A 14624-nucleotide genomic window follows, 5' to 3' on the forward strand; every position below is an offset into this window, starting at 1 on the left:
CCCATGAGCATTTGCATGGTAAGGCAACTGAATGTGACACACTGTGACACCTAAATAGAAGGACCTGAAAATGTAACGGGCCAATCTCTGAATGAATGCCCACCACAGGTTGACAAAGCCAATTTCCATTTATGAAGTTCAAGCCCTGTACACATCCAGGGTGAATCTTATCAAACGAAATACCGTACTTTTATTTTTGAGTAGAAAACCCAAGGTGTGAATGCTACTACTGTTCTACTCTACTTTTTGTGCATGGATACATCCACGAGGATAGGCATTTCTCATCAATGTTCAATAACGACAGAATAAGAGGAAGAAATACTTTGAATTGAACCTTCCTATAGGCAGTGATAGGCAAGTCCCATTTGAGAGAGTGAAAAGCATATCTTTAGATTCAGATTTTCTGGTGGTTAGCTGCTGAGCCTCAAGCCTGTGTATGTTGATCTTGAATGCCTGGATCAAACAGTTTTGTGGAAGATTTGTTTCAAACTTGTGGAAGATTAGTTTCATGCCAGTCATGAGGATGGAGAAGAATGTTCTGTTTGTTCAGTGCAATTTCAAATGTGTAATTGTAAAACGCCCTGGGTGGTTGAAGATGAGCATATAATTGAATTCTAAATCTCAATTTCTTAATACTGTAGCTTCTCACCCATGCCGTCTGGACAGGGCAGGTCAACTGCTGAACATCATGGGACTGAAAAATTCTATATCAAGTGACATTTGGATATTATGGTCTTCCCCAAAAAATAATAATCAGAATGTTCATGTTTAATTGAATTCCTTCTGAAGTAAGGAATACAGGAAAGCAGGCCAAACATTAATTTATTCATAGGACTCATAGAAAAGTATTATATGGAAAATAATTGAGTTCACACTGTGGGTGGAGATTTAACAAAATCAAAAACAAACACTGGCATATTCATGGCTGAGGAAGAGAGCCTGAATAATCATCTGCCAGATAGTCGTTTCAGTCGTCTGATGTTGACTCCATTGATGAGTTTCTAAATACTGCTTTCCTCTTGGACCATTACCAGAACTGCAGTTGCGAAACATCTCTTTAGATTATATAAATATGGTAAAAAAATAAATAAAAAAAAATCAGGGTTATGATCCATTTTTAATGCACTATTTGTATCAGTTCTGGACATCTATTCAGTATGATCAGAAAGCTCCAAATCTCAAATATACGTGAATACATGAAACACAATTATAGCCTACTGCTTCCAATGAATACTGAATTTGTAACTGTGGTGCAGTGGGGTATTATGTAAATAAAAATAACCATCTGAATACGACCAGTGTGTGAATGGGCTACTGTATATCTTTATGGATTAGATAAGAGAGGAAGTTCCTATTTTGGGAGAAACCAACAACATTTTGGGAGAAACTGCCAAATATGAGCCCACAGCAACACAATCGTTTCTACAGTAGTGTAGGCAACACCAACTGCATAACGATCAGTCCCTCGGATAGGCTACTGTCTTCTTCTGTGAATTTCACCCCCACCCCCACCCAATTAATGAAAAAGGTGAGCAATTACCACAAAGTGGTCCAGGAATTGACTGTAGACCCACAAAGGTCTAATTATGATATTTCAGTTGGATTTTCGATTTCCCCGACTGACCTACTGGTGTTGAGTGACAATGCAAATCACCTCTTCAAGAAGTAATTCCCCTCTTCAAGAAGTAATTCACCTCTTCAAGAAGTAATTCACCTCTTCAAGAAGTAATTCACCTCTTCAAGAAGTAATTCACCTCTTAGAGAAGTACTACCAGGATCCTCCCTCTTCAGCACCTATTTATATTTTGCTACTCTTGCACTTTGGCTTCAGCACTAGATTATGCTTTTAGTTTAGTTTAGAAAGGAGATGCCAGGTGAGTTCTGGCCAGTAGTACTACCTTCAAGTGACGAGTGGCGAGTGACTACCTTTGTTAAAGCTACATGAGATAACTCGGCAGTTTGGCGGCCCCTCTGGTCATGATAAAAATCGGCACTGTGTTTTAACCACCACACTTCCCACAATCCCCCACTCACTAGCTGTATGGGAGGGAAATTATAACAAACGCCCGTGCGCAGACTGGTTTAGAAGATACTTTCTGGAAGGATGGCTTCAATGCAGGTAAATACCGATCATTTTTCTTTTATGTGCATGTAGATTTTGTTTTGTAGGGAGAAGTATTTGTTGTCTGCCTGATATTGTGACACGCAAAATGCATCACTTCCGCTTCCACCACAAGATTTCCCCCCAGTGTACTAGCCAGTACACCAAAATACTAAAATAATGAATTCACAGGATCTCATGCAGTCCCATGTCACGAAAATGATTTTGGGGTCTTTCTAAGGCAAATGCATAAACTAATAGCAAGTAGAGGTGTATAGTGAACTACAAAAAAGTTACCTCATTAATTGAGCTTTAAATGCAATTATTGTAGGTCGCTTTGGATAAAAGTGTCTGCTAAACGACTGTAATGTAATCTCAATATGAAAGTATTTGGACAAAGTATTTTGGACCATATGGTCCACTGGACAATATCAAAGTATTTTGGTGAAGGTCATGTGATCCAAAAGCTATTGACATTTCTAACATTTATATATTCATATAAAGTAGACTGTTATGAGATGAAAATCCAGCAAAGAGCCTTCTCCTTTAAGGGTAGAGTCGAGGAAAAAGGGTGCCAGAGTCGGGGAAATCAAATATCCAACTTGAAACCAACTTCACCACGGTACCAACATTAGAGGGCACTAAATGAAACGACACTCAATGATTAGCCCAACAATCGCCTAATAACTGATAAGTGCTATAATTGAACATTATAACATAACTGATAGGCTAGGTGCTATAATCGAACATTTCTCGGTAATAATGTGAGCCTTAGTAACATGCCAGAGTCAAATAGGAATTGTTAATTTTGCATGCCAATCATCATCACCACCATAACCAGTCCTACAGTAGACTATGCATCGACCTGTTGCGAATAGACTAGCCTACTGCAGGCATCATAACTTCCAGAAACCTATAATCAATAGGTAATATGACTAGGCTACTCGCCACAATCTCCAGACACAAATAAATAAATAAAAATTAAGTAGTCTAGTTATGTTTACACACAAGCAGCAACTCACCTGACACTCCATAAACGAGGATCACAGCGATATAAACTCGCAAGCGCATCATTCAACATTAATGACCAACACAATAAGGAAAAAGGCTCAATTGCACGGTAATCCGGGGTCTTTTCCGCTGCTGAAAAATGTTGACGAAGTGTGAAATTGCCATTAACAAACTTTGCTCCAATATGAAAATGTGAGCATAATGATGGGAGTGGGTGCTGCAAGTAGCTGCGACCGATCTCTACCACCGGTGGGAGAGAAACAACCTCCGGCCCAGAAGATGCTCTATGCAAATTCAAGGCGAATTTCGCTTGGGGTTGGCCAATCGGGAGAGGGTAGGCTAGATATTAAATAACCAACTCCTCTTTCATTAGGCCTATTAGCCTCAGACAAGAAAACGGAGACACTTAGTTTTCATGGCAAGTTATATCCTGAGCCAGGGGCGGGTTTTTTTCACCTCAAAGGGGCCCCTAGCCTGGTCACCCTTTACCATTTACATCTTCAATCGGAATTTTAGTTGCCTGATTTCCTGTGGAGTCCCTGGGATGTTACAGTATGATTACTATTATTACAGTGACAAATATGACCAAATTTCAGGACAATACAAGACAGATTGTGTCAATTGTGTCATAACAATCCAATGACGTTCCTTTGCATCTACTTTAAACTAAGCTATTCCACGGATTCAAATTTTTTTTTATGTTTATTTACGAAGATATTGGACTTTTCCATGTTTTTGTGCGTGGCTGTAAGCCAGCGCACCTAGGATAGCAAATATCCATTTGCTGTCCCTCCCTGGCTTCCTCCCTGCCTCTGCCCTGTTGTTGACCTGCAGTTCTATGTTGCTACCACAAGAGGCAGTGGTCCCAGAACCTGCAGTTCTATGTTGCTACCACAAGAGCATTTACCGTTTTCGGCCACAGGAGGGCAGCAACAGGCTTAGATAGACAGTGGCCGTGTCCGAAATGCCTGCTACCTTTATGAAATAATTACTTGATTGAGTGTCACAATAAAGGCTACATATTTTTCTACTCATTTGTTGGTGTCCTTTACTTTTGACATTTAACCACTACCCTGATTACGGGTGACCCACGTAGGCCTACAGATTACATTACTATGTCCTGGTCTGAATGCTGATTGTTGAGGCTGAAGAATATTGAATGCCTCCAAGAAAGCAAGTAATTGAGAATTAACTAAGGATTCAAGAATCTTAGCTAGACAACGGTTTTGAAATTGGGCAGTTGTTATCTAGCTCAGTAGGTAGCTGTGTAGCTTTCCATACAGCAGGGATTTTACAAGAAACAAACGTCAGCTTGAACAAGTGGGCGAGTGGGGGTGCTATCACGCTATCACATGCGCGCTAAGACGGAGAAGATAAGGATCAAGATAATCCTCACCCAGATTTCTTAGTGCTTATTGTGAGAGAGCATTAAACACTTCAATGTGGCTTACTGGTCTAGGTGTAAAGCTGCTGCACACGTTGGGCGAGCTCCCAGCCAGTAGACGAGGGGTAGGATCCGCTGAAGGCACGCTAGCAGCCAATATATCAAAGAGATAGCCAGAGAATAAAATGTGTTTAAAAACATCACACATATCTGTCTTGTTTAGAAACTGAACATTATCACTACAGATCTGCGGTGGGAGAGAGGAAGTAGGCCTGGGTTTAAGAGATTTCATAGAACATCATAAACTGTTCAGGTGAATAGTTAATGATGAATTCAGCCCAAATCCTCCCCCACCCCACCCCTCACACACACTCACACCGTACCCAGGGCCTGGCGAGACTTTATTGTAACGCTTTAGAATAACGTTTTATTTTGATTGATTAATAAACCATTCATAAAGCATCTGTTCATAATCTGTTCATCCTTGATAAATTATAATTGCAACATTTATAAACATTAGGAAGCTATTTATAAATGAGTAATTATGTATTTATAAACATGTTTCAAATGATTTTTGAATGGTTTATAAGATAATTTATAAGGTATGTGATAATGGTCTGCTTACATTTAATTAATCATGTATAAATTACTATTCAACACGTTTTAAATGATTTACTAATGATTTGTAAGATAATTATTTTTTGTGATAATGGTCTGCTCACCATTTATAGGTCATTATGAATAACCTTAATATATCATGCATTAGCTGTGAATTCATAAATGTTAGACCATGTATTAATCAGTTGCTAAATGTATTAGCAGTGGACAGTGGGGTGTGTGGGGGATAGCAAAAAGTCTAAAAACACATCTATTGTAGAAAATGTAGAGATATCCGAACCCGACCCCCTGCCCCGGGGGGGGATTAATAGTGTTATCTTATCTTACAATAAGAGATAGCAGGATTGTTCAGGAAAATGTCGATATACAGAATATACTTTTGAGTATTGGATTTGCTCTGTGCAGACAAATCCCTGGCCACACACACACACACACACACACACACACGTGTCATGAAATGACTTTCAAAATGAACATGGACAGTTAATGGGCCCCAGGTCAATTCAGCCCTCTTTGTATGCTTGTGGAAGTTAATCCTGTTTAAAAGCATAACATCCATTCTGACAGTAATTCATTTCCCCATCCTTAGCCAATGTGTGGGGGGGGCATAGCAAGTGCTATTTTTGTTAAGCGCGGTCTCATTCACAATTTCATGCCACCTAATCAATGGACAGAGGGAGGTAAAGATGAATAAGGATATGAAATAACGAAAAGCTGCCACAATAGGTTGAGAGAGGGAAGCATTCTATTGGGATCATAGCATAATGTTAATATTCATTGCTGGAAAGAATGCATGGCAATTAGTACCCTGCAGTAAGACATTCTCCACTGTTACGAGTATTAAGCCTATTGTAGTGTCGTCTCATAAACCGTTGGTCTTTTTTTTGCTGTTCAGATTGACAGTAAATTGATTCATACTGATAGTACAGTAATAAAACCTACATCTGCTGGTGTACAGGGAAATGGTTCCTATGGTATGTGCACAAGTAAGATACTGTACCACAAGATGCATGTATTCAATACAAAAATGATTTCCAGACCATTTTATCTTGGCCGCCCGTGTTGGCGCTTCAGTATATAGGCTGTCACCCACAGTTCCATAGGTGGGCTTTATCGACAAAGGACTATGACAGATCCATCATTTGTACGAATTATTCTAATCTCTTAAGACATCTGTCCTGCCATCCCAGTCCATGGCAGGAAAGATGTATTGGACCATTAGAAAAATTCATTCCGAGCTGCTCAGCAACTTTGACCTTCAGATAACCACCCCATCGGTATATCGTTTTGTCTTAAGCTATGGTGCACCTCATAATCTTATAGTGAGGAGGGCCATGCATGTCTGCTAGGGCAATTTTGTACTTTCACTAAACTCTTTAAAAACATAGGGCTAATTGAGAACTTTAATCTTATGACTATGTAGCCTAGGGTCCTATTTAAAACGGGACCATAGTCACACTCTGCTAGAGGTGTCCTTCGCCCATTCTAAACAAGCTCAAACATTAAAGGTGCTATAGACAACATTTTGATGTACTGTAAGAACGCTGATTGGATTTGAAGATGACTCTAGGACAGACTGATATCCTCCTTGAGACTTCTGGATCCAGTTTGGTAAACTAGTATGACTTCCATCCCCACTTCTTCAAAATCTTCCTCAAAACGTTTTTACTTGACGGAAGCCTGTTTTAAATAGTACCTAAATATTATTATTTCAATTGCAAGGTTAGCAGCTTTTTCAGAATATAAAGACATACATGTACATAAATCAGTTACTGCAGTTCATCTCACTGCAGTCTGTTACACACTCATGGGCAAACATCATAACTCATTTATTTTGTTGAACATCATACATCTTCCCTGTACATGTTATTATATTAAGTGTTACAATACTGTATATAAATAGTGAGCTACAGATGTGCACAACCACTGAACATGAAGGCGAAAGACCTGAATTATGGTGAAACCACAGACAGTTTATACATCATTTCCAACTCCAGATGTCAAAAGAGGCATTGCTATGTGGCATCGCCATCTAGTGGCTATTCCGTCTCCCTGCCACTAAAGCTTTGAGAAGCCAGTCAGGACGGACCCAGTCAGGCAGACACAAGTGGCTGTAATGAAGATGAAAGAGTTGCACAAACCCTGCAAGAGAAGGAGTATATGGTCTATAAAGACAATCCAGATCAAAGATTTGCTTGGCCATTTCCAGAGTGAAGCAGAAGCCATGAGAGTGTGGAGTCTATAAAATAAAGTAGTAGAAATAGCATCCACTCATCAAATATAACTCCTTGGTGTCTAATTGTTCTGCATACTTCTCCACTCGGGATGGTATTTCATTCATGGATATGAACAGAGTCAAACGGGGACATGCTGCACAAAGGCGAAGTAAGAGGATTAGCCTCAGTGGCAAGTAGGAGCTAATTACTCTTCCAAAATGAGATGAGCAGAAGTTTGAGAACAGATTTTTTTGTATTTTTCAAATTAGAAATATGTCAAATGTGGAGAACTTTGTGAAAGTATAGAATTGTGTAAAGAGTTGAGGGAATCTGCACTCCATATCTAGGGATTATCACAACTGGAACAGTGAATGAGACAAAGACCAACTTATGACTCGTTTGACTTAGTAGGTTATTTTTTATGAGCATGGATGAACTGAAACCTGCCACAACCCCAAGCATCTCAATACTTACCCTGACCTCTCTAAACACCAAGCTACCCCACAGGCCAGCGACCAGACCGTAACCCTAGAGGAAGAAGTGAACAATTGATTGGTTAAAATGGCTACACACAGAAGACATGTCTACATGCCTTAGGCCAGGCATTCCCAAACTGTGAGGCGGGCCTCCCCTGGGGGGCCCCAAAGAAATTCAGGGGAGGCGCGGAGGGATGGTTAGAAAAAAAAGAAAAACAAGGAAAAACATGCTTTTTGTTTTTGAAATATCTATGGTTTTTATGAATGAAATGTGATTTTAAAGGTCAGAATATCGAAATAAATAATGGGAGAGATGTATCCTAAATTTGTGGATAGTGCAGAGAGAGCCTCCCCCCGCAGGCATGAATGTATTGTGCGAAAACGTCATAACGTTAATTAGCAGCAGCTGCCACCGAGCTAACTTAGCTGTGTAACGTTATGGGCTAACTAACGCTGCCTTGCAAAATGCACAAATTAGGAGGTTGGGGGGCCGCGGGTGTGTCACTGTTTTCAGAGGGGAGGCCCAAATTAGGAGGTTGGGGGGGCGCGGGTGTGTCTATTTTCAGAGGGGAGGCCCACATTGATTGAGTTTGGGAACTCATGCCTTAGGCTAAGATACAATAAGTAAGGATGTCAAAGAAAACATGTATACTTACTGCCGTCACCACAGGGAAGGTCACCACAGGGCTCAAGTAGTTGTTGGCCAAGAACCAGCAATAAGTAGCCAGCGTCCACATGAGGCCAGATACAAAACCTTAAAGAAAGTGCGATGCAAGGGAAACTTACTGTAGGTACAGAACATGCAGTACAACGCCTGGTAGACAAACTTGGAAGACTAAGTGCTATATCATTAACACGAGCGTTTAAGCATGAAGTCAAGAGGACTATTCGCGTACCCGGCAGGATGGCTCGGCAGTACACCTTGGGTCTGTTCTTCATAGCAGCACAGTAGATCAGGAAGTAAACGGTGCTGGTGAGGAAAATCCCACAGCACAGCGCGTATACATAGTCAATATCTGAGAAAACAACAAGTACAGGATTAATGCTCCCCGATGAGGAGCGCAGTGTAAATTACTCATCACTTAAGCATTGTCTAGATTACTCATCACTTAAGCATTGATCACCATTGGGGACTGCTGCAGTGGGTAGTGTAGGCTCTTCACACAGATACTCCACAGGACTAATTATTAGGTAAAAGGTGACAACGTTTCGACCCGTTTCGACAGGTCCTGACCAAGACCCACACGGGTCGAAACGTTGTCACCTTTTACCTAATAAATAGCCCTGTGGAGTAGCTGTGTACGGACCTCAACCCTACTTTACCAGATGTCATTTTGTCCTGCACCAGCGTGGTGGATGTGCTTGGCATACATTTTATTGTATTTCATTTAGTGTAGGGTCTTACCATGAAGACTGGCTCCGTGGAACATGCTCTCACGGCAGGAGGCATGGCTCTTGATGTAGAAGATGGGTATGAAGCAGGTCCCATACAGAATCCCAGACATGACAGCAAGCAGGCAGCCTCTGAGGGAAGGGTGGAGACTTGTGAGGTTGTGCCTCTCTGACATGACGAAGAGATGTTGCAAGACACATACAGTATATGGTCTGTGACTGATTCATGATCCAAAAGAACAGTAGAGACCAATATACAAAGAAAAGTGAAAATAAATGGAATGCTGTCCTAACTTTTGAAAAAGCTAATGCTAAAAGGACACACAAGCTAATACTAAAAGGACACATTTACAGGGTTCATCTTCACGTCAGGCGTACATTATTCAGGCAGACACAGTCGTGAGTGAGGTGGACATGTACTGACATAAGGTGTTTTGTCTTTCGCCCCATGACTTCTATCCAGAGCTCTGAGGGGCCGTAGCCGCCGGAGTTCACCCTCTGTAGAAAGGTCCAGCACAGAGCATGCCAATAATAAGAGACAAAAATAAACTGGCAGGATAATTCAACTACTCTCTCCCCCGTAATGTCGGAGAGAGTAGTGGCAAGCAATACCATGACAACACCTGTTTCAGGAAAGGGAAGACTCCCAAAGAGTCTCACTCACTCTGTCAATAAGCAAGGGGGTTGATTCGGAGCTAGGACGTGTCGCTACATCAGTTTTCACAAAGAAAAAGATGAGTCCGCTGGAAATCAAAGCTTTTTGTTACTCTTTTCCTCTTCACATGGAGAGAAAAATGGACACAGCTGTTCAGGGAACTGCATTTGTGGTAAATTGACTGCACGCGCGCACGCGCGCACGCACGCACACACGCACACACGCACACACGCACACACGCACACACGCACACACGCACACACGCACACACGCACACACGCACACACACACACACACACACACACACAGCAATAATGGCCTTATTGCTGCTTACCTTAGGAAACATAAGCCAGCACCACAGTAGTTTAATACGGGTCTGGCAACATTCTGAGCATCAATACCGAACCATCCAAACCTGTCAAGAAAATGTTTAAAGATACACCGAAAAGGACGTCTTGCTTCTGTACTTTGACATATTTCTGCCTGGATTGACAGGGTGGATGTCCTGAGATTATTGGCCTAAAATCTAAGGTAGCCTACCTTGTGTCGTAATTGCACGTGACCTACCGTTTTCCAGGAAGTAATAAATTATATAAGATATAAGATTACAACAAAAGTCGAATTTTGTAATTTTTGGGGGCATACATCGTTGAATAGGTGAACACTATGAGCAATTATGTGAACCAAAATGGGACAGAATGCTTTTTTTCATTTCTGTGCGACTTTAATTCACTTTGGTTTGAAGAACTACTACTACTGTAAAAGAGGAACATTGGCCTACAATTACATTAAGAATTGTATCCGAGGCAGATAATAATAATAATAATAATACCACTACTACTACTAATAATAATAATAATAATAATGAATTTTAATTATATAGCGCTTTTTAAAATTCTTAAAGACACTTACATTTTAAATGTAATGTCTTAAATAACTCACCTTGAACTCGCCCAACCCATCAGTAAACTACTGGACCCCCAGATGAGCACGCCAAGTCCAAACCCAATGCCCTTCACTATGGGCACGACGGTTATGGTACCTGCATCCGAATTCAATGTCAACCACATTAATCCCTTTAAATATCGTTGTGAATTGGAGATTGAATAATAACCTACCTGTGGCCCATATCACCCCCCCAAGCATCGCGAAAGGATGGAATTTGGGCGAATGAAGCATGATGTCTCCGATCATGGAAACTACCCATATAGACGCGCAGCTCACCCACTGGAAGAACATTCCTGGAGGTAGAAGGAGTCAAATGTTTCAACCTGCTCCGTTTTCTGATGTTCAGTCTATGGTACAATGCTCATGTTCAGTCTATTGAATAGGCAGCCTATACTGATGATAATGATGCTGAGGATGGGGTGCGTTGCTATTCAGTTTAGACACAACTGTTCTGAGAGGATCCACTGCGTAAAAGTGAGTACTACGATTGTGCCATTTAAGCTCTTTATGTAAACTATTATTATTAGAGTATTTTGGGCACAGCTGGTTCACACTTGTCAATACAGAGAAGAGCAGGGTTGGTTACTTACCATCACCTGTTTCTATCCTTTTTATAGGGACAAAGTTGCTTCCAAATAAAACAACAGCAATTATATTTGCAGCAAAGCCATAAGCTATCTCAGTTCCGTTTGTAGAGTTGAGAAAGAGAACATCAACCGCTTCCATTTGGGCACGTTCCTCCACCTCCATCTGCAAAATTGATTTAAAGTCAGTTGGCCTCCTTTTGCATTATCTTGCAGCTTCTATTTCGACTTAGTCTTTTTCCATGTAGCCTAATTCATACAAACCTCGTTTAACTTTGGTGATTTCGGAGTTCACAGACAATAGCGTGGAGACAATGAAAAGAAAAAGTCGATGGCTCTTGAGGAACGTGTGAATTTGAGTGATAGAGTCCCATCTAAGGCGAGCGGCCGTGGTCAGTGTGTTATACAACGGATGCATTCCGCAATGAGGATCGGTGGGGGACAGCTGACACTAATTATATAATCAATTACGGTTTTACGTTTTACGGACCGACATCTACAGTAGCATGTGCATACATTATGGTGATTTATTCAACAGCAGTAAAATGTAAGCGCTATACAGCATTACCTTTTATTAGAAAAAAATGTGTGAAACATCAATGTTCATTCATGGTTTAAATGTGAAATTGCACACTGACAACTGCCAAGACCTAGTTGTTGGTAAAAATGTGGCGTTGTGGTCACACTGTAGCAGGGCCGGCCCTAGGATTCTGGTGGCCCTAAGGAAGATTTTTTTTGGTGGCCCCCCAAAACACTCCCAGCGCAACCACCAAACTAAACGCATGCACCAAACTAAACGCATGCACCAAACTAAACGCATGCACCAAACTAAACGCATGCACCAAACTAAACGCATGCACGTACACACAAGATATGACAAGTGAATTAACCCCTTCATGCCCGAAAATGCCAAAATCACACAAAAATAGAGACTTATAATATTGCATGCATTATAGGATTAAATGCATCAAATGGATCATCTACAATGACTATTAATAAAGGAGGTCATGTATTCTAAATGAATACTGCAGAGGCGTAGCCAGAAATCACCTGGTGGGTGGGCGGAGGCAAAAAAAATGGGTGGGCAACGAAGCACAATTTATGCCCCAAGTTATGGTAATAATATTACATATTAGGGTCTTGAGCATCCTACCCTGAAACATGTACAGAACATGGAACATGGCAAACCATGCACTTTACAGCTGCATTTCTTGGAGCTAAAAGGAGTTTCACTCTTGCAGCCACACCGGATCATCTTCAGGATGTAGTCTGGAACAAGTTTGACATCTTCTGGTAGGTGGATTGGGATCAGTGCCCTGTTACTGGTGTCCTTTTTCAGTCCAAATTCCTCTGGGTTCATTGCAGGTGGCAGATTGTTATTGAGATTTCTCCACAGGTAGGTTTGGAAGTGGGCCCATTACATTTTCAGTGAACTCTTCCTTTGTTGGAGGTATAGCAGCTAGATTTGGTGAAGACGTGTCCTTTCCCGTTCTTTTTCCCCCAGACAAGTAGCCTGGTGTGTGTCATGTCCATGCTCTCCGTTCTGCCATAACAGGCTGAGATGAAGGCAGTGTCTTGGTCAAGGACTTGCTGGAATGGTGCATCCACATTGCCAATAGCTGATAGATCGTAACCAGCTTTCAGGGCTTTGATGACAGAGCCTTTTCCCAAAACATAGTACGACGCTACAGTGTCACATCCTGATATGGCGTGGGCTGGTAAAAGGTGTTTGACAATTTGTCTTCTCTCTCCTTGCGGGGGGATTCCATGATGCGTGGGACATCCAGTCCTGCCTGATGGTAATGGTGAAGAAGCAGGATAAACACATCTGTATCATCAGAAACCACTGGGATTTGATGGGCTTCTCCAGCACACCTCAGGACTTGTTGGAGGTGTCAGCTTCTTCCTGCTGATTTTCTAGATCATATCTGGTCCTATCTCTTTTCCATCTTGTTCTCGATGGAACATGGTTCCTCACCTGTCAACACTATCACTACCAGGTCGGTGGTGACTCAATTTATCTTGATCTTTGGCATGATCCAAAGATCATACAATCAGATCAGGGATCTAACTTTTCCTCCCACCTTTTTGCCCAGGTTTTGTCGTCACTCAAGATGAAACACAATAGAGTTTTATCACTCTTATCACCCAGAGAGCCGAGGCGCGCTTGAGCGGTTTCATGCCACTCTGAAAGTTTCATGCCACTCTGAAAGTTTCATGCCACTCTGAAATCGCTGTTGCGGGCGTATTGTGTTCTGTTGGGGGGAGATTGGGAGGATGGGTTGTCGTGCACATTAATACAATGAGATGATAGACAGGTCTGTTTCTGTACTTCAGTTGAAGGTGTATGAGGATGATTTCCATAAGGAGCGCTCAGACAAACGGCTGCTTCAGCGTCTGCTGCTGAAGAAGAGACCCAGTCCTGGTCCACCACTGCAATAACAACCAGAGACCACCAGGGGGAGACAAAGACCTGAGGACAAGGCAGAGGAGAGAGGAGCCCAGCCACACCACCGCTGTGTCCCAAACAAGGGGCCAGCTAGGCAGGCCAGTGAAGAGTTACCTTAGTTCTATCAATCAATCAATCAATCAATCAAAGCTTTATTTGTATAGCGCATTTCATACCCAGAGGCAACACAATGCGCTTTACAGAGAACAAGGGAGGTGGGCATACGACCCACTCTCTACATATTCCAGAGGGAAGCAAAAAAACAGTAATCACCCGGGGGCCAGATAAGTGAGCTGTAAAAACTCTTCCCTGACCCCTCTCAACGAGGCGATCGAGCAAGCTCCTGGAGTATGTTTGTCTACCGGCTAAGAACATTTATAAAGCAATAAATAACATTAAATTACATTTTCAGAGTAAGAGAGGCTAATAACATCATAGGAGCGACATGGCAAACACTGGTGTATGTCTGTGTGTGCGTGAATGTGCCTGGGCCCAGATAGAGGCAGGGGTCAAGGGTAGGATCGGGGTAGGAACTAACAGAGAATATATTATTGCTGCAAACAGATTTTAAAGTGAAATTGATCAATCATTTTTATTACAGTATTTGAACCTGATGCTTTGTAATAAATAATTCGGTTGATTTCTCTAATGATGTGGACCTCTACTTAGTAAGTAGAGGGAAGTTCAAGTAAATATTCCTGATTCCTTTTTCTGCGAAGGAAATGAAATTCACTGCAAATGTTTGTTAGTTTGTTGTGGACAAAAGCCTATTTCTTCTCCACATACTATA

General features: G+C 41.6%; 1 protein-coding gene across 1 annotated transcript; it reads right to left on the minus strand.

Moving 5' to 3' along the window:
* Positions 1-7111: 7111 nt before the first annotated feature.
* LOC311326621 (transmembrane protein 144-like) lies at positions 7112-11527 on the minus strand (the record flags this gene model as incomplete). Its single annotated transcript, XM_084459557.1, has 11 exons — positions 7112-7256; positions 7805-7858; positions 8463-8560; positions 8703-8822; positions 9212-9330; positions 9623-9696; positions 9863-9941; positions 10188-10268; positions 10796-10895; positions 10972-11094; positions 11392-11527. The coding sequence occupies 11 exons, from the start codon at positions 11525-11527 to the stop codon at positions 7173-7175; spliced, it is 1068 nt and encodes a 355-aa protein (XP_084315683.1). The 3' UTR covers positions 7112-7172.
* Between the last annotated feature and the right edge of the window lie 3097 nt (positions 11528-14624).

The sequence above is a fragment of the Borostomias antarcticus genome, assembly GCF_949987555.1.
Source record: "Borostomias antarcticus genome assembly, chromosome: 28".
NCBI classification, from domain to species: Eukaryota; Metazoa; Chordata; class Actinopteri; order Stomiiformes; family Stomiidae; genus Borostomias; species Borostomias antarcticus.